Source organism: Callithrix jacchus, chromosome 19, assembly GCF_049354715.1.
Source record: "Callithrix jacchus isolate 240 chromosome 19, calJac240_pri, whole genome shotgun sequence".
NCBI lineage: Eukaryota > Metazoa > Chordata > Mammalia > Primates > Cebidae > Callithrix > Callithrix jacchus.
The window spans coordinates 39,199,831-39,227,227 of NC_133520.1; the positions used below are offsets into that span (position 1 = coordinate 39,199,831).

Here is a 27,397-nt window from a genome sequence, read left to right on the forward strand (position 1 = left end):
GAAGCAGGAAGCGACTGGGTGGGTTTTTTTTTTTTTTTTTTTTTTTTTTTTTTGGAAGAACGCGCTTTTGCCTCCGATTGGCCGCTGCCCGTCACGCGGCCCGCGGGCAGGACGGAATTAGAGAACATTCACTCACTGACCCGGCGTCCCCGCCGCTCGAGTTGGTATGGCGTAGTCTTTACCTTGGCCCTAGGAAGGAATGAAGCGCCGGGGAGGGATGGGGGAAGAGGGCGGGGCGCAGGGGAGGGATAAGGGCAGGGGGCGGGGCGCAGGGGAGGGATGGGGGAAGAGGGCGGGACGCAGGGGAGGGATGGGGGAAGAGGGCGGGACGCAGGGGAGGGATGGGGGAAGAGGGCGGGACGCAGGGGAGGGATGGGGGAAGAGGGCGGGACGCAGGGGAGGGATGGGGAAGAGGGCGGGGCGCAGGGGAGGGATGGGGGCAGGGGGCGGGGCGCAGGGGAGAGATGGGGGAAGAGGGCGGGACGCTGGGGAGGGATGGGGGAAGAGGGCGGCGCGCAGGGGGAGTGTGGGGGAAGGGGGCGGAGGCTCGGGGAGGGCGGGGGCGCACGGAATGGGTTAGCGGGGAGAGGTGGGGCGAGGCTTGGAGAGATGGGCAGAGGGCCGGGCACACAGTAGCAACTGCAGGGACTCAGGGAACCCGCAGCCTGGGGCAATGGAGCCTCTCGGCCTACCCCGAGTGCGTCCTCACCCCTCAGCCCGTGCGTCCCAGGGCGGGCACCCTCGGGAAGGCCGGGCCCACACGGCCTCAGCAGGCCAAGGTCAGAATCACCAGAGTTGGGGGATGGGACCGGATTGTCCCTCCAGGCCCAGCTCTGCAAGAGGCGCACATTCTCTCTGCGGGAACCACTCCGAAGGGCGCGTTGTTCCTGGCAGCCCGTAGCGCAGACTCCGGCTTCGTCGGAGTAGGAGTGCGCTGACTCCGGAATTCTGTCGCGCTGGTGATTGACTCGGGCTGTTAAAGTGCTTGAGGCTGCAGGGGTGGGTGGGGGTCCTTGGAAAAGGGAAGGGCGCTGTGGAAAGGAGGTCCCTAGATAAAACCTAACCTCTTTGGGATTTTGCACCTGCTCGTGCAACTTTGAGGGTCGAACGGGATGGGAGTGGGCAGCTCTGAGGCTCTTTAGGGGTTCGGCCTGTCGCATTTTCCCTTTCGAAGGACCCGATAGGATGCATACGGCATTTCCGCGGGTAGCCTGGGACCATCCCTGGCAGAGCAACTCACCACCCGCCCCCCACCCCGCAATAGGATGCATACGGCATTTCCGCGGGTAGCCTGGGACCATCCCTGGCAGAGCAACTCACCATCCGCCCCCCACCCCGCAATAGGATGCATAGGGTATTTCTGCTTCTTTGACAGAGTAACCTAAACCGCTGGGGGGGGGGGGCGGCGGGAGCCACGGATTCGTGTCATTCCAAAGTGAGGGTGGGGGCACGTGTTCCTGCTGTGCAGGTATGGATTTAGAAGTCAGTCAACTCAGAATGCGGGGGCTTTCAAGTTTCCTCTAGGAAGCATCTGGCAATACAGCCTCTTAATGTTTGACGGTTTTAATCATGGTTGTAGACTTTGAGAACCCCCCCTGCATGGCTATTGGCTGCCAGCGTGATGCCAGAGATCCCTGGCAGGTGGCCTGCAGTGAGCAGAAGGCCCCGCCTTCTCCAGAGCCGGGGGCAGTGCCAGAGTCCCCCGGCCTGGTATCTATTCCTTCACCCACATGGTGACTGTGGAGATGACCATCTGACCAGACTTCGGCGCCCCCAGGCAGAAGAAAGGCTGCAGGGGGCCCAGGAAGGTGGCCTGGGAGTAGGTGTGCAGGTGGGACCCATCGCTCACACTGTAGAACGACACCTCCCCGGCCTCAAAGTCCAGGAAGACGCCCATGTGGCTGGGAGGCTCCCTCAGCATGACAGGGGTGGGGGTGGGGGTGGACATGGCAGGCAAGTACTTGGTCCCCTTGGACAGCTGCACCACCCAGAAGCCGTTTTCGGGGCACTTGGTGACCCTGTCTTTCCGGCTCACGTCATCTCTGCACACACCCAGGGCCCACAGCGCATCCCCAGTGAGGTTCAGGCCCACTTCCCAGTAATGCCTCCCCGAGGAGAAGGTCGCCTGGCCCACAGCACAGGGGTAAGCGACGAATCTGTCTTTGGTGCAGAAGCCGTGTTCCTCTGGCGGAGAGCCCAGGTAGCACCTCTGGCGGCCCTCATACAGGAGCAGGTAGGGGTATGCGGAGCTGGGGTCCGGCACCACCTCCTCTGTAGATGGGCGTAGCCAGAGAGAGAGGAGAGGTGTGGGTGTTCAGGGTCAAAGGTGGGAGCGCCCGGGCCCTAGCGGTGCATGAGACCAAATGGTCCCCTAACTCCCTAGAGGTCTCTCCTGCCATGAATCTGGGCTTACTTGATGCTCCCACGCCCTAAATGTGTGTGGGTATTGGGGGCGATGAGGAACCAGGGCCCAGGTGGAAGGGTCACTTAAGCTTCATCCCATGAATTAAAACCCCCAGTAACGCTGCCCTTCGAGGGCACAGTGAATAACCCCTGACTGTCAACAGGCAGTGCACTCGCAGACCCCCCAGTGGTGGCTTCCAAGACTGGGGGGTACAGTGGGTTGCTGCCAAGAGATCCTGGGTGAGGGGTCCCGTCCCTGGGTGCCCACTTACCTAGGAAGCCTCTGAGCACTTCGATCTGTCCGGGAACCCTGCACACAGTCCTGGGTCTGGCTGGGAGGGCGACCTCTGGGCACTGCACACTCGCATTGTTCTTCCTCCAAGGGGGTGCAGTTTTACTGTCCTCCTGCTCCACCATCTTATTGTCCCCCACCTCCCCTCCGCTGCCACCGCCTCCACCTTCGGGGACCACATACCTGCTCAAGGGTTCCTTCATGTCCTGTAAAAGACAAGGATGGAGGCAGGGACTGGGCCAAGCTCCCAGCTCACCTCAGTGTCCCCGCTCCCTTCTTGTCCATGTCTTAGGGCAAGACCCGTCCTGTCCCCTGGGCATTGCTTCCTGCAGATGACCTCACAGCACTCCTGAGCTGTCCCCACTGCCTCGGCTCCCACTCCCACCAGAGCCCCCAGTGCCTCAGCGAAGCTGAGCTACCCTGTCAGCCCACAGTCAGCAGAGGCAGAGGGAGCCCTTCTGGGCAAGTGGCCACTCGACACTGACCCTTCCGTCCCATTTTAGGTGGGTGCAGCCCACCCAGCAGGAATGGGGTGGGGGTGCAGTTTGGGAAGGGAGGGGGCGGGGAACAGACTGAGCCACCTGGGGATTTTCTGTAGCCTCTAGGGGTTCAGAGTTCCCTGAAGAGATCACTGTTCACTTCTCTGGCCCAGAAGCTACAAGGGACTTCTGTTTTCCAAAGGCCACTTTTCTGTTTTCTAGAGTCCAGGGCGTGAGCCTAGCTCTTGGCAGGGACTCCCATGCAGGTGGCGTGCTTGGCCCCCTGCTCCCAGGAGCACCTTCTCCCGGCTGCTGGGGCTCCTCCCCTCAGTGGGGCGCAAAACAACGTAGTGGGTTGTGAACAGGCAGCTTTGCTTTCCTTTTTGTTTTTTTTTGAGATGTGATCTCACCAACACCCCCGCTGGAGTGCAGGCACAACAGCTCGCTGTGGCCTTGAGCACACAGGCTCTAGAGATCTTCCTGCCTCAGCCTCCTGAGTCCTGGGAGCACGGGCACACACATGCCCTGCTTGTATTTGTAAATTTTGGTAGAGATGAGGTCTCGTCAGCCATCATCAAGCCTCCTCTCCAGGGCCATGGCAGGCTGGCCTGGTCACCTCCCCACTGCCATTGCGATCAGGTGCTGCCACGAGACTCACTCCTGGTACAGTGCACCTCCCACACACTGAGACATGGAGTCCCTGTCCCAAAGCTGCACCTGGCTGCCAGGTGTCCCAGGCCACCTCTCTGGACTTGGAAGGAAATGGGGATACTGTCTCAGGTTGGAACCTGTTAGGGACTGACTTGTGTCCCCACAAATTCACAGGCTGAAGCCCAAACCCGCAGGACCTCAGAGTGTGACTGTGTTTGGTGATAGTTTCTTTAAGGAGCAGGTGTTACTGGGGTGGCCCTAATCCAGTCTAACTGGCATCTTCATAGACGGAAATGATGCCATGAGGACACGGGAGGAGACAGCGTCTTCAGGCCCAGGAGAGAGGTTCAGGAGGGATCAGCCCTGCCCACCTTGGCCTCGGCCACCCAGCCTCCGGGACTGGGAGCTAACAGCCATTCCCTGTCTGCTGCCCCTTCCCCAAGTCTAGTGGCCCCTGCCCATGCCTGTCCAAGCTCACGTCCCACCCCAGCTATGAAGCCCACTGGCTCACCTGCAGCATCTGGAGGGGCCCCTGTGTACTCCGCTCCTCCAGCTGCAGTAGCAGCAGCTCCAGGGAGTGGCCCTGCTGGTCCAGGTAGGCCACGCTGTCCTGGAGCCTGCTGGTAGTCTCCTCCTCCTCCCTCTCCAGAGCCCAGAGGAGCCTCTGCTCTTCCTCTGCCAGGTAGAGGTTCATCTTCTCAAACTCCAGCAGAATGCGTTCTCTCCGCTCCTTCACCTTGCCCTGCAGGAGTGGAGAAGCCCAGCGTGTTGCCAGCAGGTGGCTTGGCCCCAGGAATGCTGGCAACTGTCCCCAGGGCCCCGGCAACCCACAGATCACCAGTGACTGGAGATTTAGTTGGGGACCAGGAACTGTGACAGAGACCCCCACCCCCATTACGCTGTCAGTGAGTGTAACCCTCTGAGCCCCAAACTGCAACTTCCACACATCCAAACACACATGCACCCTTGCTCTGAGGAGGTTCAGAATGTCCACCCCGAAATAAGCCTCTTGGGCATGTCAAACAAAATTTGTGGATGGCTGTTGTTTTTTTGTTTTGTTTTGAGACAGGGTCTTGCTCTGTTGGCCAGGCTGGAATGCAACCTTGCCCTCCTGGCCCCAAGTGACCCTCCCACCTCAGCCTTCCAGGTAAGTGGGACTACAGACATGCGCCACCACCACCATGCTCAGCTAATCTTAAAATGTTTTTTAGAGACAGGGTCTTGCTATATTGCCCAGGCTGGAGTTCAGTGGCATGATCATGGTTCACTGCCGCCTCAGACTCCTGGACTCAAGTGACCCTCAGGGGCCATTGTTTTGAACTGGAACACTGTGCTAGGTCCCAGAAGAACAGACCCCACCAGAATCGAGTCACTGGTGCTAATGCAACCCAGCAATTCATTGATCAGGTCAGCCTGCCATGATTGCTTTTTATTATTTTTTCCTTTTTCCATGAAGCCAAAGGCTGTGCCCCTCACTGCTGACGCTCGGCCTTCACTGGCTGCTCTACAGATGATACGCAGAGATCACATGCGACTGGTTGCTTCGGGAGCGTGGGGCAGCTCCTGTCATGACGGAACTGGCTGAGACCATCTGCCCTTCAACTGGACCTATGCCAGTGCCCGAGGTGGCCTTTTGATGTCGGAGGGCCAAAACCTCCAACCTCAGACCATGCTAACACTGCCACTCCCGGTGCCTGTGTCCTGTGAAATGCCAAGAACCCGACGACACCTGCACAGAATGGGCCTGCTGGACCACCTGCTCTCTAGCCCATAAATACTCCTAAGCTGAATCACTAGGGAGGCGGGTTTAAGAACTGTTCTCCCTCCTCCTCACTCAGCGGCCTCGAAAATAAATCTCTTCTCTTGGCTGGACACAGTGGCTCACACCTGTAATCCCAGTGCTTTGGGAGGCTGAAGTGGGAAGACAGTTTGAGCTCATGAGCTTGAGGCCAGCCTGGGCAATATAGCAAGACCCCGTATTTCTACCAAAAAAAAAAAAAAATTAGCCAGTCATGGTAGCAAATGCCTGTAGTCCCAGCTCCTCAGGAGGTTGAGGCAGGAGGGTCACTTGAGTCCAGGAGTTTGAGGCTGCGGTGAGCTGTGATCACACCACTGCACTCCAGCCTGGCCACAGAGCAAGAAGACTCAGACTCAAGAAAAAAACAAAAAGTAACAAAATTAGGGTGAACTAAAGGCCATTGAGAACCTGCAGAAGCAGGAAAACCTGTTTACTTCTCCCATTAGCTGCCTTAAAAAATAAAGTGCTTGGCCAGGCGCAGGCACTCAGACCTGTAATCCCAGCACTTTGGAAGGCCAAGGCAGGCAGCTCCCCTGAGGTCAGGAGTTCAAGACCAGCCTGACCAACAATAATGAAACCCCATCTCTACTAAAAATACAAAAGTTAGCTGGGCATGGCGGCAGGCACCTGTAGTCCTTGCTGCTTGGGAGGCTGAGGCAGGAGAATTGCTTGAATCCAGGAGGCTGAGGTTGCAGTGAGCTGAGACCACACTATTGCACTCCAGCCTGGGCAACAAGAGCGAAACTCCACCTCAAATTTTAAAAAAAATTAGAAGAATAAAAATAAAGTGCTCTTTCACGAAGGAAATTTCCAATGGTGACGGAATCTATGCCAGGAAGAGCATTCCAGAAACAACTCTTTTCACCTGAGACACTTAACCAGCATCACCTGCCTCCCAGCCCAGAGGCCGGCCCCAAGCCCTCTTCCCACTCTCTGGCTGCCCCCTTTGTGGCACTGAGCCCTCACCCACCGTCTGCCTCTCTGACTCTCATTTTTGAGGTCCCTTCTCTCCAGCCTATGAGTACATCTGTAATTTAAAATTGCCTTTGTTTGTTTGTTTGTTTTGAGACAGAGTCTTGTTCTGTTGCCCAGCCTGGAGTGCAGTGATGCAATCTCAGCTCACCACAACCTCCGCCTCCCAGGTTCAAGCAATTCTCCTTCCTCAGCCTCTTGGGTAGCTGGGACTACAGGGTCGAGCCACCATGCCTGGCTAATTTTTTGCATTTTTAGTATAGACGGGGGTTCACCGTGTTAGCCAGGATGGTCAATCTCCGGACCTCATGATCCGCCCGCCTCGGCCTCCCAAAGTGCTGGGATTACAGGTGTGAGCCACTGCACCCGGCTAAAATTGCCTTTTTATCTTTTTCTCTGCTGTTCATCTGTCTTAAGTCAGTTTCATTCAAGGCCCAGCCATGGAACCTAGAAGGGTAGAGGCAACTTTCTTCTTCCCCTGCTGCTGAGGCAGCATACCCCCACGAACAGACACAGACGTGTAAATGCAGAAAGATGGAGCAGCAGCAGGAAAAGGGACCGGACGGCCCTGGGCACCCACCTGCCACTTGGCTAAACTCTGCTCCTCCCTGGCCTGCAGCTTCCCCATCCTGGTGATCTTCTCCCGTAGGTACTCCATGTTCTCCTCCAGCTTCAACTGCAGGACACAAACTGCAGGATTTGGAGTCAGCAGTCCCACCACCTCCCGCCCAGAGTCCAACTGTGCTGACTGAAACTGCACCCCCACTGACGACCCTCCTCAGGAGGGGCAGGGCATCACAATACAACACCAGAATGTGCTGCTGTGGATTATTTTCAGCTTAAGGCACTTAAAGAAGGGCAGGTGCAAGAATCACTCTGACCCTCGGCCTTCCTAAGAGCCGGAGGCACAGCCCACCATGCCAGAGAGGCCTGCCCTAGGCCAGGAGGAAAGCCACGTTCTTACCAGGGCCGGGAAGCCAAAACCAGGAGAATCTGTGCAAAGGGACCCTGCTAAGCTAACCCTCCTCCTCAGCTACGTGGGCCTCCGGATCCTCGGGAGGGACTCCCCGGTCATGAGAAGCTTATGGTGAATGAATTTCAGTCATTTGGTTCTGCTCATCCGCCTCAAATCAGTTCAGTTCTCAGGGCCACCCAGAATAAGAGAGTGGAGGTCTGTAGGGCTGTGGGGGCCCCACAGGGTGGTGGGGTGTCCCTTGTGTTGAGATGCAGAATCCAAGAGGTAAAGAGACAGGACACTGAAGAACTGGTGAAGAGCATCTGGACTTGGGGGGTCACACCACCTGTGAGTGGAGATCAGCGACGGCCCCCAAATGCCCCAGAGCATCTGTATTTATTAGGTTCAAGCAGGGGCAGGGTCATGAGTAACGTCATCATCTATAGGCTTAGTAATAGGGCATATATAATCATGTGAGTCACAAGCGAGGGGACCACCCCATTATGTCACCTGGACAGAGAGGTGGGCCGTGTGCGGCAGGGGACCGTGCCGTGCACAGTAGTAGAGGGTCGTGTACAGAAAAGCGGTCCACCCCCATTAGGTCACCAAGGCAAGGAGGTGGGCTGTGTGCAACAGGTGTTGTGTACAATACTTCTTATCCAGGGGCTGGAGACTACAAAGGGTTTCTAACAGAAAGATACTGTAAGCTTAATGCAGTGGGAGCTGACAGACTTGTGCTCTCAAGATATTTATGGGAGGATTCTTTGAGCTAGCACAGAAGTGAGAAAAGACTGATGGGGTGTACAGCTGCTGTGACTGGTCATACCAGAGGGGTTCTTCTCCCTCAGTTATTTGAGGGATCTCAGGCCTGAGGCCTACTTTCCACAGAAACTGGATGCAAGGTACCACAACTCCTTTATCAGGAGAAGAGGCTCCTGCTCCAAGCCTGCCATACAGCGTGTGCCCTTTCAGGCAGGGACGCCACCGCTTGGGTCTTTGGTTCTCGTCCTGGTCTGGCTGTTTTCCCATGTGCTGCTTCTGTTCTGTGACTGCTCTAGGCATTCCTCCTACTACAAACTACTATATGGTTATATAGAAGGATTCTATAAATCAGCACTAAATGTGTCCGTACAGCTCCAACTACAATACCTATATGATTATATAGAAAGATTATATAGAACTAAGTATGCTAGATACTAAGTATTAAGTATGATTGTATAAGCTAGATATATGTAAGTAGTAAGTTACACTTCAGGCACTATTTCTATAAACTAATATATGATTATATATGAAGGATTACATAAAGAAAACAGCTGAGCAATGACACTATCAACTAAGATATTCTTCAGGCACCAATTGTGCCTGGGTCTGGACAGTTCTTCCTCAGTGCCCCTGGAGGTGTTAACCACAGAGGTCAGATTTTCCGATGCCTGCATCATACAGCGTAGGTCCACCTTCTCCCCGTGGACACCCCTCCCCAGCCCCAGACCTGGGCCACCTTGTCCCCCTGACACCTCCTCCCTCCCCCAGACCTGGGCCACCTTGTCCCCCTGACACCTCCTCCCTCCCCCAGACCTGGGCCACCTTGTCCCCCTGACACCTCCTCCCTCCCCCAGACCTGGGCCACCTTGTCCCCCTGACACCTCCTCCCCAGCCCCAGACCTGGGCCACCTTGTCCCCCTGACACCTCCTCCCTCCCCCATGACCTGGGCCACCTTGTCCCCCTGACACCTCCTCCCCAGCCCCAGACCTGGGCCACCTTGTCCCCCTGACACCTCCTCCCCGGCCCCTGACTTGAGATACTTTGTCCCTGGACACCTTCTCCCTCCCCATGACCTGGGCTACCTTGTCCCCTGGATGCCTCCTCCCCAGCCCCTGACCCCGCCCCTGATGTGGCCCACCTTGTACCCCTGCACTGCCTCCTCGACAGGCAGCACCCGGTGCAGCTGGTGCTCCCGGGACTCCCTGCACACCACGCAGATGGGGCTCCGGTCCTCCTGGCAGAAAAGCTTGAGGGGCTCCTGGTGCTCCTGGCACAGGTCCCGCTTCTCTAGGCCAGGGTGCTGCCGCGCCATCTCAGCCACCTTGGTCAGCAGCCGATTGGGCCGCAGGCTCTTCTGCAGGGACATCTCTCTGCACTCGGGGCAGGGGAAGGAGCCCTTCCGCTTGCGCCTCCTCTTCTTGCCCTGCGCCTCCTCCCAGCTCAGCTGGATGCAGGCGCGGCAGAAGTTGTGGCCACATGCGGTCATCACAGGGTCCGTGAAGTAGTCCAGGCAGATGGAGCACGTAGCTTCCTCCTGCAACTTTCTGGCGAGTTCCACAACCTCCATGGCTCCTGGGAGACACGATGGGGGGTACCCGAGTTGAGGGACTCTGGAGAGAGGTGGCAGGGAGTGGCCCGATGCTCTGGGTGCTGGCAGTGTGCAAGCTTCCTGTGCAGCCTCCCTTTACGGGAGGGCTAGGACTGCGGTCCAGTTAGAGGGTCCAGAGCCGTCATTTTTAGTCTCGTCAATAACACATCCTCCCTGACCATTGCTGGCCAGGCCCCTCTGTCCCTCCTCTCCACTGGGCCTGGACCCTGCTGTCCCCTTACGCCTGCTGCTGGCCACCCCAGCTCCACACCTCAGCAGCTCCTCCTCCCCCACCTTTGCTTGCTAAGCCTCCAACCTGCCTTCCCGGAGAAGCCCCTAAGCTTGGAGCCTTCCCTTAATCACTTTCTACCTACCGGCCCCACCCAGACCCCCACTCCATTCTCCTCTCCTCCCTGGCGGTCTTTGCTGGGATTTGCGCCCCATCTCCCCTGGGACAAGCAGCTTGACTAAGGAGCCTTTCAACAAGCATCAGAAGAATTTTTTCTTTAACAAAACTCGGAAAACCAAAGGAAAAAGGGACGCACTATCAGAAGAAAAAAGCTCTGTTCCATTCGGCAGTGAGGTGCAGCTGGGGAAACCATACATGCACAGACGAACATACACACCCATGCATGCATACAAAAGTGCCCAGGCACACACAAACACAGGTGCATACACGCACAGACGAACATACACACCCATGCATGCATACAGAAGCGCCCGGGCACACACAAACACACGCACACACAAACAGGTGCATACACGCACAGACGAACATACACACCCATGCATGCATACAAAAGTGCCCGGGCACGCACAAACACGCACACTCACGCATACGCACCACACACAAATGCACACGCACAAACACGTACGCACAGAAACACGCATCCACAGACACAGCACACACAGGCACAGATGCACAGACCTGTAAACATGCATGCGTGTACACAGGGACACATGCGCCCACACACGCGCAGGCACGCGAGCGTCAGCGCACAACATACACAGACGCCCCTGCAGTCTGAACACTCGCGACCCCAAGCAGCGGAGATCCATAGTCTTCCGCTAACGCCACGGGGTTGCTATGGGGACGGAGGTGCAGAGGGATTTGAAAATCACGCCTATACTGCAAGCAGGATCCTCCCCTTCCGTTCTGCCACTCCCTAAAGCGAGGGCGTTGACAGGTCTCAGAAGTCCCCGGTCGCGTCCCACGTCCATTTTCTAGCAACTTTCTACACCCCCTGGTGCCAGCCCCGCCTCGCCCCAGGAACCCTAAGGGAGGCAGCCTGGCCCACCCGGACCGAAGCGAGGCCTGGGCAACAGCCTCCTTACAGCTCTGGTCCGCTAGGGCGCCGGGAGAGTTCCCTAGTGGCAGCGCGCTGGCCCTGGGCTCTGGACTCCCACCTGGAACCCTCTCCAGGGACGCGGCGGAGGCGGGAAGGCGGGCGATGGAGAGCGGGGAAGACCAGGTTGGGCTCAGGTCGTGACCCAGGCCTGCGGACGGGTACTCAAGCGGAGGGGCCCCGCACCGCGCCTGGCGCAGCCGGCAGAGGCTGGGTCTGCCCCACGAAGCACAGGAGACCGCGGCCTGGCCCGGGCGTGGGGGCAGACGGCCGAGGGGCTTTGTGGCGTCAGCGGGGGGAGTGCTGGGCGAGGGGACGGGCGGTGGTCGGGGCGGGGATGGGGCGGCGCCTCTTAGAAGAGGTTGGGGGTGGTTGTGGGGGCGGAAGGAAGGCGGCAGCGGATGGGAGGATCTGGACTGGCCAGGGGCGGGCGTAGCGGGGAGCTCGCTGGGCGGCGGGGAGGATGTGGTCCGCAGCCCAGAGAGGACAGGAGTCTCAGTGGCCTGGAGTGGGACTATTAGGGAAGATTAAAGGAGTGTGGCGGGTGGGGAGTTGGGGGTTACTTGGGAGTGAGGAGGTGGGGAGCGGAATGGGGACGGCTGGCGGGGCAAGGGGCGAGCGGACGGGCAGGTGAGCCTGGGTGGGGAGTGGGATTTGAAGAGGTTTCTCAACCCGGGTTTGGAGCTGCAGGAGGGCAGCTAAGCCTCAGGCTGGAGGGTTGGGGTAGGGAATGGAGAGGCGTTTGCTGGGGCTGCAGTGGGAGTGAGGCAGCAGGGACCATTGTGGTTGATGGAGCTTGAAGGGGGTCCCGGGGAGCAGCGAGCCCTAAGATCTCTAGTGGGCGGTCAGCATCAGGATGAGGGTCCAAAGAGGGGCATCCCAATCCTGGGGCGTCAGGTTGGAGGGACCGACTGGAGGGTCAGGTCCCCTGGTGGGGGGCAGGCTGGGTCTTGCCGCCAGCCCAGGTGGTTTCATTGCCAGGAACAGGTCCTGATCCAGACCCCCAAGAGGGGGTTTTGGATCTTGGGCAAGAAGGAATACGGGGCAAATCCATAAAGTGGAAGCAAGTAAAGGAATAGGCCAGGTGCAGGGGCTCACGCCTGTAATCCCAGCACTTTGGGAGGCCGAGGCAGGCAGATCACAAGGTCAGGAGATTGAGATCATCCCAGTCAACATGGTGAAATCCCATCCTTACAAAAAATACAAAAATTGGCTGGGCGTGGTAGTGTGTGCCTGTAGTCCCAGCTACTTGGGAGGCTGAGGCAGGAGAATCGCTTGAACCCGGGAGGCGGAGGTTTCGTTAAGCCGAGATTGCACTCTAGCCTTCCTGAATAGGATTAGTCCCTTAGAAAAGGGACCCCAGAGAACTCCCTTGCCCCTTGTACCACGTAAGAACACAGTGAGAAGGCCCCGTCTGTGAACCACAAAGCAGGATCTCACCAGAAGCTGAATCTGTTCACAACATGACCTTGGGCTTGCCGGCCATCAGATCCGTGAACCATAAATTCCTGTTGCTTATAAACCACCAAGTCCATGGCACTTTGTCCTAGCAGCCTGTATGGGCTGAGACAAAAGAAGACAGATTAATGGGAGAAAGCAGACACGTTCCATTTTTACATGAACACGGCAAAATGATGACCTGGAGTGGTCAGGCGTAAGTGCTCATCCCCTGGACTGAACAAAGGGTAGCTAATTGTGAGAAAGCAACTGGAATACCTGGGGAGGCTGGAGGAAGATAAGAGCTATTTATTGTTTGTTTGATACAGAGTCTCACTCTGTCACCCAGGCTGGAGTGCAGTGGCATGATCTCGGCTCACTGCAACCTACACCTCCTTGGGTTCAAGAGATTCTCCTGCCTCTGCCGCCCAAGTAGCTGGGACTACAGGTGCACACCACCACACCCAGCTAATTTTTTTGTATGTTTGTTTTAGTAGAGATGGGGTTTCACCACGTTGGCCAGGCTGGTCTGGAGCTCCTGACCTCAGGTGATCCACCTGCCTGGGTCTCCCAAAGTGCTGGGATTACAGGCAGGAGCCACTGCCCCTGGCAATAAGAGCTATTTTAACAAAGTCTGTTTGTACACATTTCTGCTGTGCTTCAGTCCACATGCCATCATGCTGTATCACCCCCCTGGTAGAGGGAAGCACCTTTCCCAGGGAGGGTTCACCTCCTGCTTTCAGGAAAAGGGGTCAAAGGGCCCTTCTTGCACCTGCTGCTCTTCAAGTGCCTTCAGCTCAAAATAATTCTTATATCAAACATGCATATTTTGGGGAGGTATATTCTTCTATCTCTTAATGCCTAGCTCTCCTTTCTATTGTTGATTTCTGGGATTTTAACCTTTGGTTATTTAGAACCACTCATTCCACTTCTATAAACACTGCACACTCAGGCTGCCTCCATAGTGTATGTGCGCTCAGAGTTGAGTACAAGTTGAACAGATGTCCATGTTGCAGTTAATATCCCACATCGTTAGGAGCCGCAGGACACAGAAGCAAAGGCTCTGGCTCTGTCGCCCAGACTGGAGTGCAGCGGTGGTGTGATCACACACAGCACTGCCATTGTAACCTGGAACTCTTGGGCTCAAGCAATCCTCGAACCTCAGCCTTCTGAGTAGCTAGGACCACAGGCACACGCCACCACGCCCAGCTAATTTCTATATTTTCTGTAGAGACAGGGTCTTGCCATGTTGTCCAGGCTGGTCTTGAACTCCTGGCCTCAAGAAATCTTCCCATCTCAGCTTCCCAAAAAGCTGGGATTACAGGCATGAGCCACCACACCTGGCTGGAAAGGCTTCCGTGAGTACCCACTTACTCAACCCAGAGAGACTCGGGTTAGTTTCTTCCTAGGTCCTCAGCTGTCAGCTCTGAGATCTGTGTAGCCTTGTTCTGTCTTTATAGGACATGAATTGGTACACTATTCACCCCATTAAACAGTTAAAACAAGGAACATATGAAGCCAACCTCTGGGTCTTTGTTTCTTTTTCTGACAGGGTCTGTTGCTCAGATTGGCCTCAGAAACTCCTGGGCTGAAGCTATCTCGCCTCCCGAGTAGCTGGGATCACAGGCACGTGCCACACTGCCCAACTTAAACTCTGTCCTTTTTACAAAGACCGAATGACAGGGAGCTGCTCAGGTGGCTTGGTCTCCTACGGAAGGCAAAGCGTGATCATGATCCTGTCAAGAATGAGTTATCTGCATCCAGTTCCCCCAAATGTAGCTAACTGCCCAAATTCCTGCTCCCTCCAGGCTACCGAGCAAGATCATCAGCAAGGTTACACAGGGTTAGCTCTCCGCCCCTGAGCAAGACTTTGTCAGGACAAGGGCTTCGTAAAGCACAGAAGACTTGAATTTTACCTGCGTGGGGAGGCCGAGGCAGGAAGATGGCTTGAGCCCAGGATTTTGAGGCTGGCGCTATGCTCATGTCTGTGAATAGCCACTGCACTCCAGCCTGGGCAGCATGTCAAGACCCCATCTCTGGGGGGGGGAGGGGGAAGAGAGAAGACATAAATTTACCCCAAGGGAGTCTAGTATTGAAAGTCGGAGCTGACTTTAAAAACCAAAACACAGTTGTCCCTGAATATTCTAGGCTTTTTGGATAGCTCTCCAAGAATCTGTCACTCGTAAGTTTAAATACATGCTGAGAGTTAAAAGCTATGATGTTCGGTTGTGTGTGTACTAGTGAATTGATAAAGCTTTTCACTCGAGTCAGTAGGCTATAAATTAGGTCCAAAGAGACTTACAAAATCCACTGTTGTCTGTTGACAGCATTTCATGCATACCCCTTGCTATGCCTAAGAATGCCCGTTACTGTCGTTGCTTCTACACACAATACAGGCTCCCTCCACTCGAGCAGAGTGGGCAGTGGCCACAGGACATGGATTTTATTCCCTCCATGATCAGAGCATCCGGTAGTGCTTGGCTTCTTTCAGTTTAATGAAGCCTTTAACAAGTGGTTGCAAGCTGTACCAGAGGGAGACAATCCTCACAGCCGTCCTCAGGTGTTCCTGACGTAAGTCTGCCGTTGCGTCTGTGGCCTGCTGCCCTAGCTGTAGGGTTTCTCAGCAGGTTGTTGTGTCTTGTCCCCAGAGCACTACTAGTCTACTCTGCAGCGCTGGGAAGCCTGCTTCAGTGGGCTGCCCATGTCTGCTAAACTGGAACAGTGCCCTCCTTGGGGTTTACCAGTACTGATTTCACTCAGGCTGTTACAATACACACGCCTCGTGGGCCCCTCACACACAACTAGCCGAACAGTAGACTGAGTTCTAACTAAATGGGAGATTGGGTATATTAACACCTACGATGATGTGCACCTCTAACCTAACCGGAGATGGGCCAACACCACAGCTACACACGGGCGCACTCACATGCACTCCTAGCCAGCCTTCTAACCTAACAGGAGACAGTCCAAGTTAACATTTACAACTAGCCAGCCTCCTAAGGTAGGCCAAGTTCACATGCAAGTAACTGGACTTTCTGTTTTAAGATGGAGTCTCACTCTATCACCCAGGCTGGAGTGCAGTGACACGATCTTGGCTCATGGTAACCTCTGCCTCCTGGGTTCAAGCAATTCTGCCTCAGCCTCCTGAGTAGCTGGGATCACAGGTCCGTCACCACATCCGGCTAATTTTTGTATTTTTAGTAGAGATGGGGTTTCACCATGTTAGCTGGTCTGAACTCCTGACCTCAGGTGATCCTTGCTGTCCTTTTAACCTAACAGATGGGCTGCCATTGGTAACCTCACTTGAAAGCAACTGCCATGTATACACACACACACACACACACACACACACACACACACACACGACTTGTAACCTAATTTGAAAGCAGCTGAGCTGAGAACACCCAAGACCAGCCAGCCTTCCAGCCTAACTGTAGATAGGTTAACACACACAACTAGCTTAGCTAAGCTTGTTACCTAACTGGAGATAGGGTTTTCTGGCAGATGGTTATCCCCCAAACCCTGTTCCCCGAATTCATTCCCCCATCCCCCCAAACCCTCTTCCCCCATTTCACACCCCCATTCCCACAGACCCTCTTCCCCCAACCCCAAAACCACCCCCGATTCTTTTGTAAAGGGATAGGCCAAGAGCACCACCACTAGCTGGTACTTGTATCTGGAGACAGGATGGGCGGTAGCGGGTGAGCTGACCTAAAGGGACAGGGAGAACTGCACAGGACTCGCTAGCCTCCCACCCTACTCAGAGGTGGGCGAGCCGGCACCGGCCAGCGGAAGGAATCCCGCAAAGTCCAAGAACGCCGCTTGCTGCAGCCACTTTTCCGACCAGATGGGTGGCTCTTAACAGAGCCTTTGAGGCGAGTCGCGCAGCCTCAGGTGGTGTGACGGCCCTCCCAGGCCCGCTCCCCGCGGATACGGCGCACCAGCTGGATGTCCCTGGGCATCATGGTGATCCGCTGGGCGTGAATGGCACACAGGTTGGTGTCCCCGAGCAGCCCCACCGGGTAGGCCTCGCAGGCCTGCAGCGCCATCACGGCCGAGCTCTGGAAGCGTGGATCAGCCGCTGGAAGGGCAGCTTGTGGAGCAGCAGCTCAGTGGACTTCGGGAAGCAGCGGATCTCGCACAGCGCCACTGTCCCGGGTCGGTAGCGGTGCTTGGTTCGGGCCATGGAGCCAACACCTCCCTGCGGCCGCTTCTACCCAGACTGCCCAGCCCTCAGCGAGTTGCCTTTTATATAGCTTACCACATTCCCATTGGCCGGCCTCAGGCGGCGTGATGGCCCGCTGCTCTCTGATTGGCCCACAGGGTGCTCCCACCGACCGCCTCTCCCTTATATTTGCACCTGTTGGTCGCAGCCACCAGACCTGGCACCCGGCTTTTGAAGGGCAGATGTGGGTAGGCCAGGTGATGAGGATCGTCTCTCTTCAGCACAAGCGTCCTCGTGTTTTCTCTGCGCCCCTCTTCTCCCTTCCCCATCACCTGGTAGGAAGAGACTTCCAGAAGCCAGCACGTGGCATTCCACTTTATTTTGTATTTATTTATTTATTTTTTCTTGGAGACAGAGTCTCATTCTTGTTGCCCAGGCTGGAGTGCAATGGCGTGATCTCTGCTCACTTGCAACCTCTGCCTCCTGGGTTCAAGCAGTTCTCCTGTCTCAGCCTCCTGAGTAGCTGGGATTACAGGCACCCGCCACCACACTGGGCTAATTTTTTGTATTTTTATTAGAGACGGGGTTTCACCATGTTGACCAGGCTGGTTTCAAACTCCTGAGCTCAGGTGACACACCCACCTTGGCCTCCCATAGAGCTGGGATTACAGAGGTGAGCCAGCACGCCCACCACCATGCTTCTTGTACAGCCTGGAAGACCATAAGCCAAATAAACCCTTTTTGTTTTTTAAATAAATCATCCAGCCCCAGACTAAGACAGAAGCCAAGGGAAATCTATACAAACAAACTTGCAAGGCCTGTGGTCTTATCAAATCTCAGAACTAACTAGTGTTTGTCCACCTCTGTATATAAGTGGCTCTAACTGCCTATTTGCATCATTTTCTTACAAGGGCTCCCATGCCACATTAAATTTGTATTAAATAAATGTGTGTTTTTCTCCTGCTTATCTGTCTAATGCCAGTCTAATTCTTGGGCCCAGCCTGGACCCTAAACGATGAAGGTGGAATTCTGCCTTCCCTACAGCACCCATTGTCTTGGTCTGTTTTGCGTTGCTGTAAAGGAATACCAGAGGCTGGGTAATTTGTCAAAACATTTTTGGCTTATGGTTCTGCAGGCTGTGCAAGAGGCAAGTGAGGGATCTGTGAGGATCACTCCCGTGTGAGGTCCCTAGGAAATGGGCCTTGCCATACGGTGAGCTTGAACCTGGACACAGATCCCCAGTTGGGGGAGTCGAGCTGAGGGAAAGCAGGAACCGAGAAAGGGAATATGCTATTCAAAATAGTTAACAGACATTACTTTATGGATATGAGGACTTGGGAGGCATTATGTCCACTTTCAGCTTCTTATGGTTTTATTGCTTGATTGTGTTCATTTTGGACCCTTGTTACCTTCATTGTAAAATATTAACTTAAGTATTTACACTTGGTAACTTACCGTAACTTACTGGGTGTAACTGTAATTTACCGTAACTTACTGGGCGTAACTGTAACTTGCTTACAATTGTTAAGTACTTACTGGGCGTAATTTACCGTAACTTACTGGGCGTAACTGACTTACTGGGCTTAACTTACTTACTGGGCGTAACTTAGTGGGCGCCCAGTTACAAGCAAGTAAGTAACTTGCTTACTGTAACTTAAGTATGTTGATCTGGCGTAAACAACATCAACTTCAGAAAAGTATATAATGAAACGTATTGCAAAAATAAAATTGCTGCTTGGACATAGCCTAAGCCAGCCCTCCAGACTCCGCTTTTCTATTTTCTTTCACTTCCGCACTCTCTCCCTCGGGTTGAATGAGACATCTACGTTGGCGGTCTCGGGGACTCCTGCAGGTCGGTAGTCCCCCCCTCCCCCCAGACCCCAACATCTGCGGGAAGGTAGAATCCTGTCTTTGGGCCTGGCTGGCTAGCAAAGCCAGATGGCCTCATCCGATTGGTCTGGAGCCCCCGCGGGCCCCCTCTCCTTCCTCTAAGACGCCCGCCACCCCTGCGCAAATTAGAACGGGGCTGCTCTTTCCTGACTGCAGCCGGCTCGGAATGGAAATGTTTTCACCGCCTTAATGTCCCGCTTTATCTTCGTGTTAACTGAAAAATCACAGGATCTATAAATTGGAAAAGCAGATTCCATTTCTGGTAAAGGGTTACAGCCTGCAAGGTGGCGGTCCCTGGGACAGGGAAGCGCAGCCTCGGCCAAGCCCAGGGGCGGGCACTTCGGGGTAGGGAGGGGTTGGGGCAGGGGCTCTGCGCTGCCGGCTTTGCCACACACGCATATTCCACAGGCCACGGGAGGGCTGGGAGACCTGTGAGGGCGGCCCTCACACGTGTGCCGGGAACACACACACACGTGACCAGTGACGGACGCTCACCTTGGGCTGAGGCTTCACACGTGACTGTATCCAGCTGAGTCTTTCCAGGACGCAAAGGTGCGCAGGCCCACAGCCTGGGTGGCTCGGCCAGGACCAGCCCACGGCCGCGGTCTCTCATCGGGAGGAAGCTCCGGAAGTCAGTGCCCTGTCAAGTGAAGGCTGCCGCCGCGGCTGGTGAAGCAGCGGGTGGGAGAGGTCGCCTCTGTGAGCTAGGGAGCGATGGTCTGAACTGCTTGGCTGGAGGCCGGAGCTTGTTTAGCTGCTGGAGAAAAAGGCTGGTTTATTCTTTAAGTGTAGGGTGCTGACTTCACTCTTAGATCTGCTTTGTAATTTGTCACTTTATTGCCACAAGACTCCATCCTGTCTCTGTGTTTTTAAAAAAATTCTCTAAACCTCACCTGGACTGTCTGTGTTAACACGAATGCTGTCAGTTGTGTCTAAACCTCAACAGAAAGGGGTCTATGAGATGTGTCTGATTCCCACCCTATCATGGCCAGAAATTGTTTTTAAGGTTCTGCGGGGTCCCCTGTACCAAGAGGGTGTCTGTGCGGTTGGTTGGGGGTGCTTAGGATTTTATTTTTGGTTTACAGTCTGTAAATCAGGAGACACAGACAGGCCGGCCTATTTGTAGATCTGCCAGTTAGCTTGCAGTGGAGGCTGGCCCCGGGTTTATGTGAAATGAGGAGGGTGGGGGCTGGCCCTGGGTTTATGTGAAATGAGGAGGGTGCGGGCTGGCCCTGGGTTTATGTGAAATGAGGAGGGTGCGGGCTGGCCCTGGGTTTATGTGAAATGAGGAGGGTTCGGGCTGGCCCTGGGTTTATGTGAAATGAGGAGGGTGCGGGCTGGCCCTGGGTTTATGTGAAATGAGGAGGGTGCGGGCTGGCCCTGGGTTTATGTGAAATGAGGAGGGTGAAACCCCAGCCTGCAAGGCCTTGGCCCAGCCTGCAGTAGCAACAACGTGAAATTGCTGCACTTTACATAAACAACTCGTGTGGATTACTTTCCTCCAACTGCTTGTCATAGCAAGTGTGGAAGACCCACCAGTACCTGTGGGCAGAACCACACTTCTGTTTTCAGAAATGTCTCTCCTTTCTTTCCACAATAAATGTTTGTGTCAGAGAAGTGTGAACCAAAGGAACTCCACCTTGAATAGGGGCTGAGATGTGCTGGGCTGCATTCCCAGGAGGTTAAGGAGGTTAGGCATTCTAAGACACAGGACCAGATACAGGTTATAAAGGCCCTGGGGTGAAACAGATTGCAGTAAAGAAGCCGGCCCAACCCCATCAAAACCAAGATGGCCATTAGAGCGACCTCTGGTCATTCTCACCGCTACACTCCCACCAGTGCTATGACAGTTTACAAATGCCATGGCAACATCTGGAAGTTACCCTATATGGTCTAAAAGGGGAGGAACCTTCAGGTCTGGAAATCACCACACCTTTCCTGGGAAACTCATGAATAATCCCCACCTTGTTTAGCATATAATCAAAAAATAAACATAAAAACGGACAACTGATGGACCATGCCACTACTCTGCCTATTGAGTAGTCATTTTTTATTCTTTTACTTTTTTTTTTTTTTTTTTTTGAGACAGATTTTGACTCTGTTGTCCAGGCTGGAGTGCAATGGCGTGATCTCGGCTCACTGCAACCTCTGCCTCCTGGGTTCAAGTGATTCTCCTGCCTCAGCCTCCTGAATAGCTGGGATTACAGTCGCATGCCACCATGCCTGGCTAATTTTTGTATTTTTAGTAGAGATGGGGTTTCACCATGTTGGCCAGGCTGGTCTCGAACTCTTGACCTCGGGATCCACCCGCCTCCGCTTCCCAAAGTGCTGAGATTACAAGCATGAGTCACCACCGCACCCAGCGACATCAACTTCTTTAGTTTCCACACAGAGTGAGATTATGTGGTGCCTTGTCTTTCTACATCTGGCTTATTTCACTTAACATAATGTTCTCATTTCACCATGTTGTCCCAAAGGAGGGAATTTCGTTGTTTTAAGGCTGGAATAGTATTTCATTGTGCACCACATTTTCTTTGCCCATTCATCGGACAATGGATACCTAGGTGAGCTCTATGTCTTGGTTACTGTAAACGGTGCGGCAGTGAACATGGTGCAGCCCTCTCTTCTGGATACGGATTTCATTTCCGTTAGCTGTATCCCAGCAGTGGGGTTGCTGTATCGTTTGGGGGTTCATCTGGAATGTAATAATGTGTTTCATAATAACTGTACTACCACTGTGATTCTGAAGATCAATATATTTCCACAGGGTAGACACCTACATTATCATTAAAAAAAAGAGAACAGTGAACATGCAAGACAAGCGTAGCTCACCCCAGCTTTTCAATTTTGTCTGCAATGCTAATTTTCACGGAGAGCCACGTGAGCTCCCTGGAGTGCAGTTAAGTCCATATCTTGAGTCAAAAAGGCAAAAATTAAAAACAAAAGAAGACAAAATCCCATGCTAGATCTGAAATTTTGTCAGAAAGCAAAGATGGGCTGGGCGCAGTGGCTCATGCCTGTAATCCCAGCACTTTGGGAGACTGAGGTTGGAGGATGGCTTGAGCCCAGGAGTTCAAGGCCATCCTGGGCAATATAGAGAGACCCAGTCTCTAAAAACAAACAACAACAAAACTAGGTAGGCACCGTGATGCTCACCATAGTACAGCTACTTGGGAGGCTGAGGCAGGAGGATCGCTTGAGCCAGGAGTTGAGGCCACGGTGAGCCTGATGACGCAGCAGAGCTAGACCCCGTCTCAGCAAAACAAAAACAAAAGCAAAGATGCTTTCAAGAATCAGGGTGACCCTAAAAGGATACAGCAACGTTTTGCAAACACCGCCCCGGGGCTGCAGTGTGGCCATTTCAGCATGAAAAGCAACCGTACAAATGGTTAATGAGAATATGCCTCATTTATAAACGGAGAGAAGTTAACATACACATTCCTAATAATATAACAGCAAAATGATGGAAGTAACATTGCGTTGAATTTTTATTGATTTTGGTAAAAAGGAGCGCGTTGACACGCATGGGGGTTTTGTTTCTTTAAGCTCATGTCTGTCTACATAACGTTTAGGTCTGGGTGTGTGTGTGTCTGTCTGTGTAGGCAGGAGAGAGTGAACAAAATCAAGAGCCCGGGACAAACGCACTTGAGAAGGGACGATGGGAGGGCCAGGCTCGGCGGGCTAGTGCTGAGGATGGGGCGCGTCCCACCCAGGCGCGCCCGGAACAAAGGCGCCTGTCACCAGTCTCTCCCCACGCGGGCTGGCTCTGGAAAGCCCACGGGAAACAAGCCTCACTTTGGGAAGAGGAAGCCGCAGCCCTTGGATCTAGGGGACACGCGATGCTGCGAGAAACCAGTGGCGTGTGTGAAACCAGGAGCCCGAGGAGGTTCTGACCCGGGGGAGGAGCAGACCCCCGCGCGGTGTCAGCGTGCGGACACCCGGAGGGCGGAGTCTGTCCCCAAGGCAACCAGACCCAGAGCTTTTGAATTGACCAATTGGGAGACGTCCCCGAGCTTGAAACTGGGCCTCAAAGGCTTAGCGTTTCACGCAGAGTCGCAGCCACCCAGCGCTGGGAACCGCAGCCACCCAGCGCTGGGAACCGGAGCCTGCACAGCCCACGCTACCCTGGCCCCCCAAAGGCGCGCGCGAGAGAGCGCCCGCGACCGTCCCCTGCGCCCCGCACCTCAGTATCCCCGCTCCTCCGCAGCGGTACACCCCCCAGCCCCGCCGTCCGCTCCATCGCGCAGGTCTCCGGGACAGACCCCGGCTTGGAAGGGCTCTGCGGCCCTGGACCCGTGCGCCATGGAGGCCGGGCGCATCGTCTTCCTGCCTAAGGACCCCGCCCCCTACACGCAACCTCGGGTAGCCAGCCGGAAACGGCGTCCCGGGCTCCACATGACATCTCTTGTTACATTTCAGCACAACAGCCGCTCACCTTCTCCCAGAGGAAAATGCCCGCTCCCTCCAGGTCCCGGAGCAACTGCTGGGACGCATCTCAGAGCCTGCGCGGGGCGGAGGAGGGGCGTGGGCCACTAATTTTCTTTTCTTGGAAACTTTCTTCCAGTCCAAACCGGAGTCAGCTCCTCTTACCCTAGTGGAAAAGGATCCGGAGGGGCGGGGCGGGGTGGTGGGGAACAACGCGCGGGGGCAGCACTCCACCCTCCCGCCCTTTGTTTTGCTATTGGAGTTCAATGTCATTGCTTCTCCGTCCTCCATTGACCAGACTGGAAAGGAATCCTTCGAATTTTTTTCAGGGCCATCAGATACCCATTTGGCATCTACTGTGTGCCCGGCGTAACTGTTCGTACACTTGGGGTCAACGCGTCAGATGAAAACGTGCCTCCCCAGAGCTTGCAATTTCGTGGAGGAGGCGGTGAGGGTAAGCGTGAGGTGATGGCGCGGTGTTGGAGGGGTTTCCACGAGAGGCGGAGGGCGCCAGGAGGCCGGTGGTCGCGCAGGACTGGGGAGGCTGCTGGAGGAGCAGCCGCGGACGTCCCAGAGGGCAAAGACACCGCGTCTGAGGTCAGCAGAGGCGACCTGGAGCTGGCGGGTTGGAAGGAGCGCGGTCAGAGGAAAGCGGAAGGAGGGCTCAGAAAAACTGGACCTTGTTTTGAGTTTTTGGAGGAACCTCCGTCCTGTTTTCTGTGATGGCTGCACGGGTTTACATCCCCCGCAGCAATATGCGAAGGTCCCTTTCCCCACATCGTCACCAACACTTGCTGTCTCTTCTCTTTTTGATATGAGCCATTCTAACAGCTGTTTGCAGACATTTTATTCTGATCCTGATTTGCATTTTCCTGCCTTTTTCTTTGTGCGACAGGACCTCCCTCTGTGGTGGAGGGTGGAGTGCAGTGGTGCAATCTCGGCTCACTGCAGCCTAGACTTCCCCGGCTCAAGGATACTTCCGCCTCAGCCTCTGGAGTAGGTGAGACCACAGGCACCACCACGCCCGGCTAATTTTAAAATTTTTTCTTGTAGAGACGGATTCTCCCTGTGCTGCCAGGCTGGCCTCCAACACCTGGGTTCTAGCAATCCTCCCACCTCAGCCTCTGATTACAGGCGTGAGCCACGACTGGCCCTCCCCGATTGGTAATGTTGACCTGTTCACACACCCCTTGGCCATATGTATGTCTTCTTGGCAGAAATGCCTATTCAGGTCCTTTGTCTATTTTTAAAGTTAGGTTATTTGGTTCTTGTTTTGGTTTTCGTTTTTTGCTATTAAGTTGTAGGAGCTCTTTATATACTTTGGGTATTAACCCCTTACAAAATGTATGGTTTGCAAACGTTTTCACCCACCCATAGGTTGCCTTTTAATTTTGTTGATTCAGCCGTCTCACTTCTGAGTATTTGCCAAAGGAAATAAAATCTCTGTCATTAAGAAAGAGTTGCATGCCCATCTTCGTTACAGCACTATTCACAATAGCCGAGATACAGAACAACCTCAATGTCCATCAGTGAACGCATAAAGAAAATGTGGTATAGATACTGTCACATGCTATACTGAACTATAGTAATAAAAATTATCCAGCTATAAAAAAGAAGGAAATCATTGTCAGTTGCAACAACATGGAATCCAGAGGACATTATGCTAAGTGAAATAAGCCAGGCACAGAAAGACAGATAATACCGCATGAGCCAACTCATATGTGGAATCTAAAAAAGTCGAATCATAGACACAGAGCGTGGAATGATGGTTACCAGGGGCTGGGTGACAAGGGAATGAGGAGGTATCGGTCAAAGTGTACAAAGCTTCAGCCATAAGACAAATAGTTCTAGAGACCTGAAGCACAGCATGGAGACCCTAGTCAATAATATATCATGAAATTCACTGAGTAGATTTTTTTATTTTTTTGAGATGGAGTTTCGCTCTTGTCACCCAGGCTGGAGTGCAATGGCACGATCTCGGCTCACCACAACCTCCGCCTCCTGGGTTCAGGCAATTCTCCTGCCTCAGCCTCCTGAGTACCTGGAATTACAGGCACGCACCACCATGCCCAGCTAATTTTTTGTATTTTTAGTAGAGACGGGGTTTCACCATGTTGACCAGGATGGTCTCGATCTCTTGACCTCGTGATCCACCCGCCTGGGCCTCCCAAAGTGCTGGGATTACAGGCGTGAGCCACCGTGCCGGGCCTCACTGAGTAGATGTTACATGTTGTCACCACACACACACATGTAACCACGTGAGGTGATATGTGTTGACTCAGGTGTGGTAGTCATTTCACCACGAATGTACCAAGACATCACCCTGAATATGTGTGAGCTTTATCTGTGGATCATACCATCAGAAGCATTTCAGCAGCCAGAGCAACTGCATCTTGAAGCCAGGGGCTGGGTAAAATAAGGCTGAGACCTGCTGGGCTGCATTCTCAGGAGGTGACGCATTCTAAGTCACAGGATGAGATAGGAGGTCGGCACAAGATACAGGTCACACAGACCTTGCTGATGAACCAGCATGCGGTCGAGAAGCCAGCCACATCACACCAAAACCAAGATGGCCACTAATGTGACTTCTGGTCATCCTCACCACTCATTCTAATTATAATGCATTAACCCTATCATTAATTATAATTACAAGACACTCCTACCGGTGTCATAACAATTTACAAATGTTAATGGAAACATCAGGAAGTTACCCTATATGGACTATAAAGGGGAGGAACCCTCAGTTCCAAGAATTGCTCACCCCTTTCCTGGGAAACTCATGAATAATCCACCCCTTGCTTAGCATATAGTCAAGAAATGACCATAAACATGGCCAGCCAGTGGCCCTCAGGGCTGCTCTGCCTCTGGAGTGGTCATTCTGTTATTCTTTCACTTTCTTCCTTTTTTTCTTTTAATGGTGAAAAGATATACATCTCTTTAGAATTAGCCACCTGGACTCAGTTCAGATGATCCCGATTTTGCTGGCGAAATCCAGAGCATAGTAATGAGCAGCCAGTGGAACAGGGGCCTTTTCTCTCCGTTGGGCTGATCAGGGTGTCGACCTTGGCCGCATCAGTGCCGCAGAGCTTCTTCTTCACAGCCTGTGGATCTGGGGCTTGTTGGCTTTAATGTCCACAGTGAACACAAGTGTGCTGTCTTCCATGTTCTTCAGGGTGGACTCGGTGGTCAGCGGAAACTTGATGGCGAGAGCGCGGCGGTCAAGCTGGCTTCTCCTGGGCGCTCTGCCGAGGATGCCTGTGCAGCCTCCGGGGTCGCGGCGTCTTGGGCCTGGAAGGTGGGTGACAGCGGATCCTGTTTTTCTGTGGCCGTGGGCGCCTCAACACTGCCGTCTGGGCCTTCAAAGCCTTCGCTTTGGCTTCGGTTTTAGGAGGATCAGGAGCTTCTGTGCTTTCAGTGCCATGTTGTGAAAAGCTCCTTTACTTTCTTAAAAAACTTGCGTTCACTTTATGGATTCACCCTGAATTCTTTCTTGCGTGAGATCCAAGAACCCTCTCTTGGCGTCTGGATCGAGACCCTTTCTGGTAACAGCTCCTCAGTAAAGCTGGGAAAAAATAAAAATAGACCAATAAAGCATTCTCAACAACAAAGAGGGTGGGGCTTTCCCTGTGCAACCTCTGGGGGATTTCCAAGAAGCAAGGGCTTTGAGACTGTGCAGGTAAAGCTCCTGGCGTTGGAAATGTGACAGTTTTATAACTGCGATGATGGGGCCAGGCACAGGGGCTCAGGTCTGTAATTGGGAGGCCAAGGCCAGAGGAATGCATGAGCAGAGGTGTTTGAGACTAGCCTGGGCAATATGGTGAAACCCCTGTCTCTACAAAAAATACAGAAAACTAGCTGGGTTTAGGGAGCCTGCCTGTAGTCCCAGCTACTCAGGAGGCTGAGGTGGGAGGATCCCTTGAGGTCCAGGCAGCAGTGAGCTGAGATTGTTGCCACTGCACTGCACACCAGCCTGGGCAACAGAATGAGACCCTCTCTCAAACAACAAAAAAAGAAGTTTTTTTTTGTGCATGGTAAGTCTATCATGCACAAGCACGCTGCCCCACACAGCAGGGACGGCCCCACTGGTGGCACTGGTCGGCTGTGCAGGTGTCCCTGGAATGCAGCCAGGCAGGGTTTCTCCTGCCCTCCCAGAGCTCAGCTTGCGGCAGTGGACAGTCACCCACTCAGTGCCACAAAGGAGGAAAAGTGGTGATTGGACGGAAGGTAGTGTGT

The 27,397-nt window shown here is 54.0% G+C and overlaps 1 protein-coding gene and 3 long non-coding RNA genes across 16 annotated transcripts; 3 read left to right on the plus strand and 1 right to left on the minus strand.

Moving 5' to 3' along the window:
* The first annotated feature begins 53 nt into the window (after window positions 1-53).
* Window positions 54-5,413, plus strand: LOC108589201 (uncharacterized). 2 transcript variants are annotated; one of them, XR_013529928.1, is made up of 4 exons: window positions 54-164; window positions 2,172-2,233; window positions 4,895-4,972; window positions 5,282-5,413. It is a non-coding gene; the product is annotated as an uncharacterized LOC108589201 (long non-coding RNA). The 2 variants fall into 2 exon arrangements; XR_008478007.2 differs by lacking the exons at window positions 54-164; window positions 2,172-2,233 and adding an exon at window positions 3,073-3,198.
* On the minus strand, window positions 1,548-24,017 carry TRIM17 (tripartite motif containing 17). 11 transcript variants are annotated; one of them, XM_078357139.1, is made up of 10 exons: window positions 23,175-24,017; window positions 19,235-19,493; window positions 12,688-12,810; window positions 9,452-9,885; window positions 7,176-7,271; window positions 6,251-6,373; window positions 4,337-4,567; window positions 2,879-2,901; window positions 2,676-2,779; window positions 1,548-2,271 (listed from the first exon to the last, which is right to left on the minus strand). In XM_078357139.1, the coding sequence occupies exons 4-10, from the start codon at window positions 9,878-9,880 to the stop codon at window positions 1,715-1,717; spliced, it is 1,563 nt and encodes a 520-aa protein (XP_078213265.1). In that variant the 5' UTR covers window positions 9,881-9,885; window positions 12,688-12,810; window positions 19,235-19,493; window positions 23,175-24,017; the 3' UTR covers window positions 1,548-1,714. The 11 variants fall into 11 exon arrangements, with proteins under 11 accessions (XP_078213265.1, XP_078213266.1, XP_078213267.1 ...); XM_078357140.1 differs by lacking the exon at window positions 6,251-6,373 and adding an exon at window positions 14,601-14,720; XM_078357141.1 differs by lacking the exon at window positions 6,251-6,373.
* LOC144580426 (uncharacterized) lies at window positions 11,094-18,611 on the plus strand. The gene is made up of 2 exons (XR_013529926.1): window positions 11,094-11,373; window positions 14,237-18,611. It is a non-coding gene; the product is annotated as an uncharacterized LOC144580426 (long non-coding RNA).
* Window positions 22,387-26,772, plus strand: LOC103789331 (uncharacterized). Of its 2 annotated transcripts, XR_013529922.1 has the most exons (4): window positions 22,387-23,207; window positions 23,494-23,618; window positions 24,218-24,328; window positions 26,337-26,772. It is a non-coding gene; the product is annotated as an uncharacterized LOC103789331 (long non-coding RNA). The 2 variants fall into 2 exon arrangements; XR_013529920.1 differs by having other exon boundaries at window positions 22,387-23,618.
* Window positions 26,773-27,397: the final 625 nt, after the last annotated feature.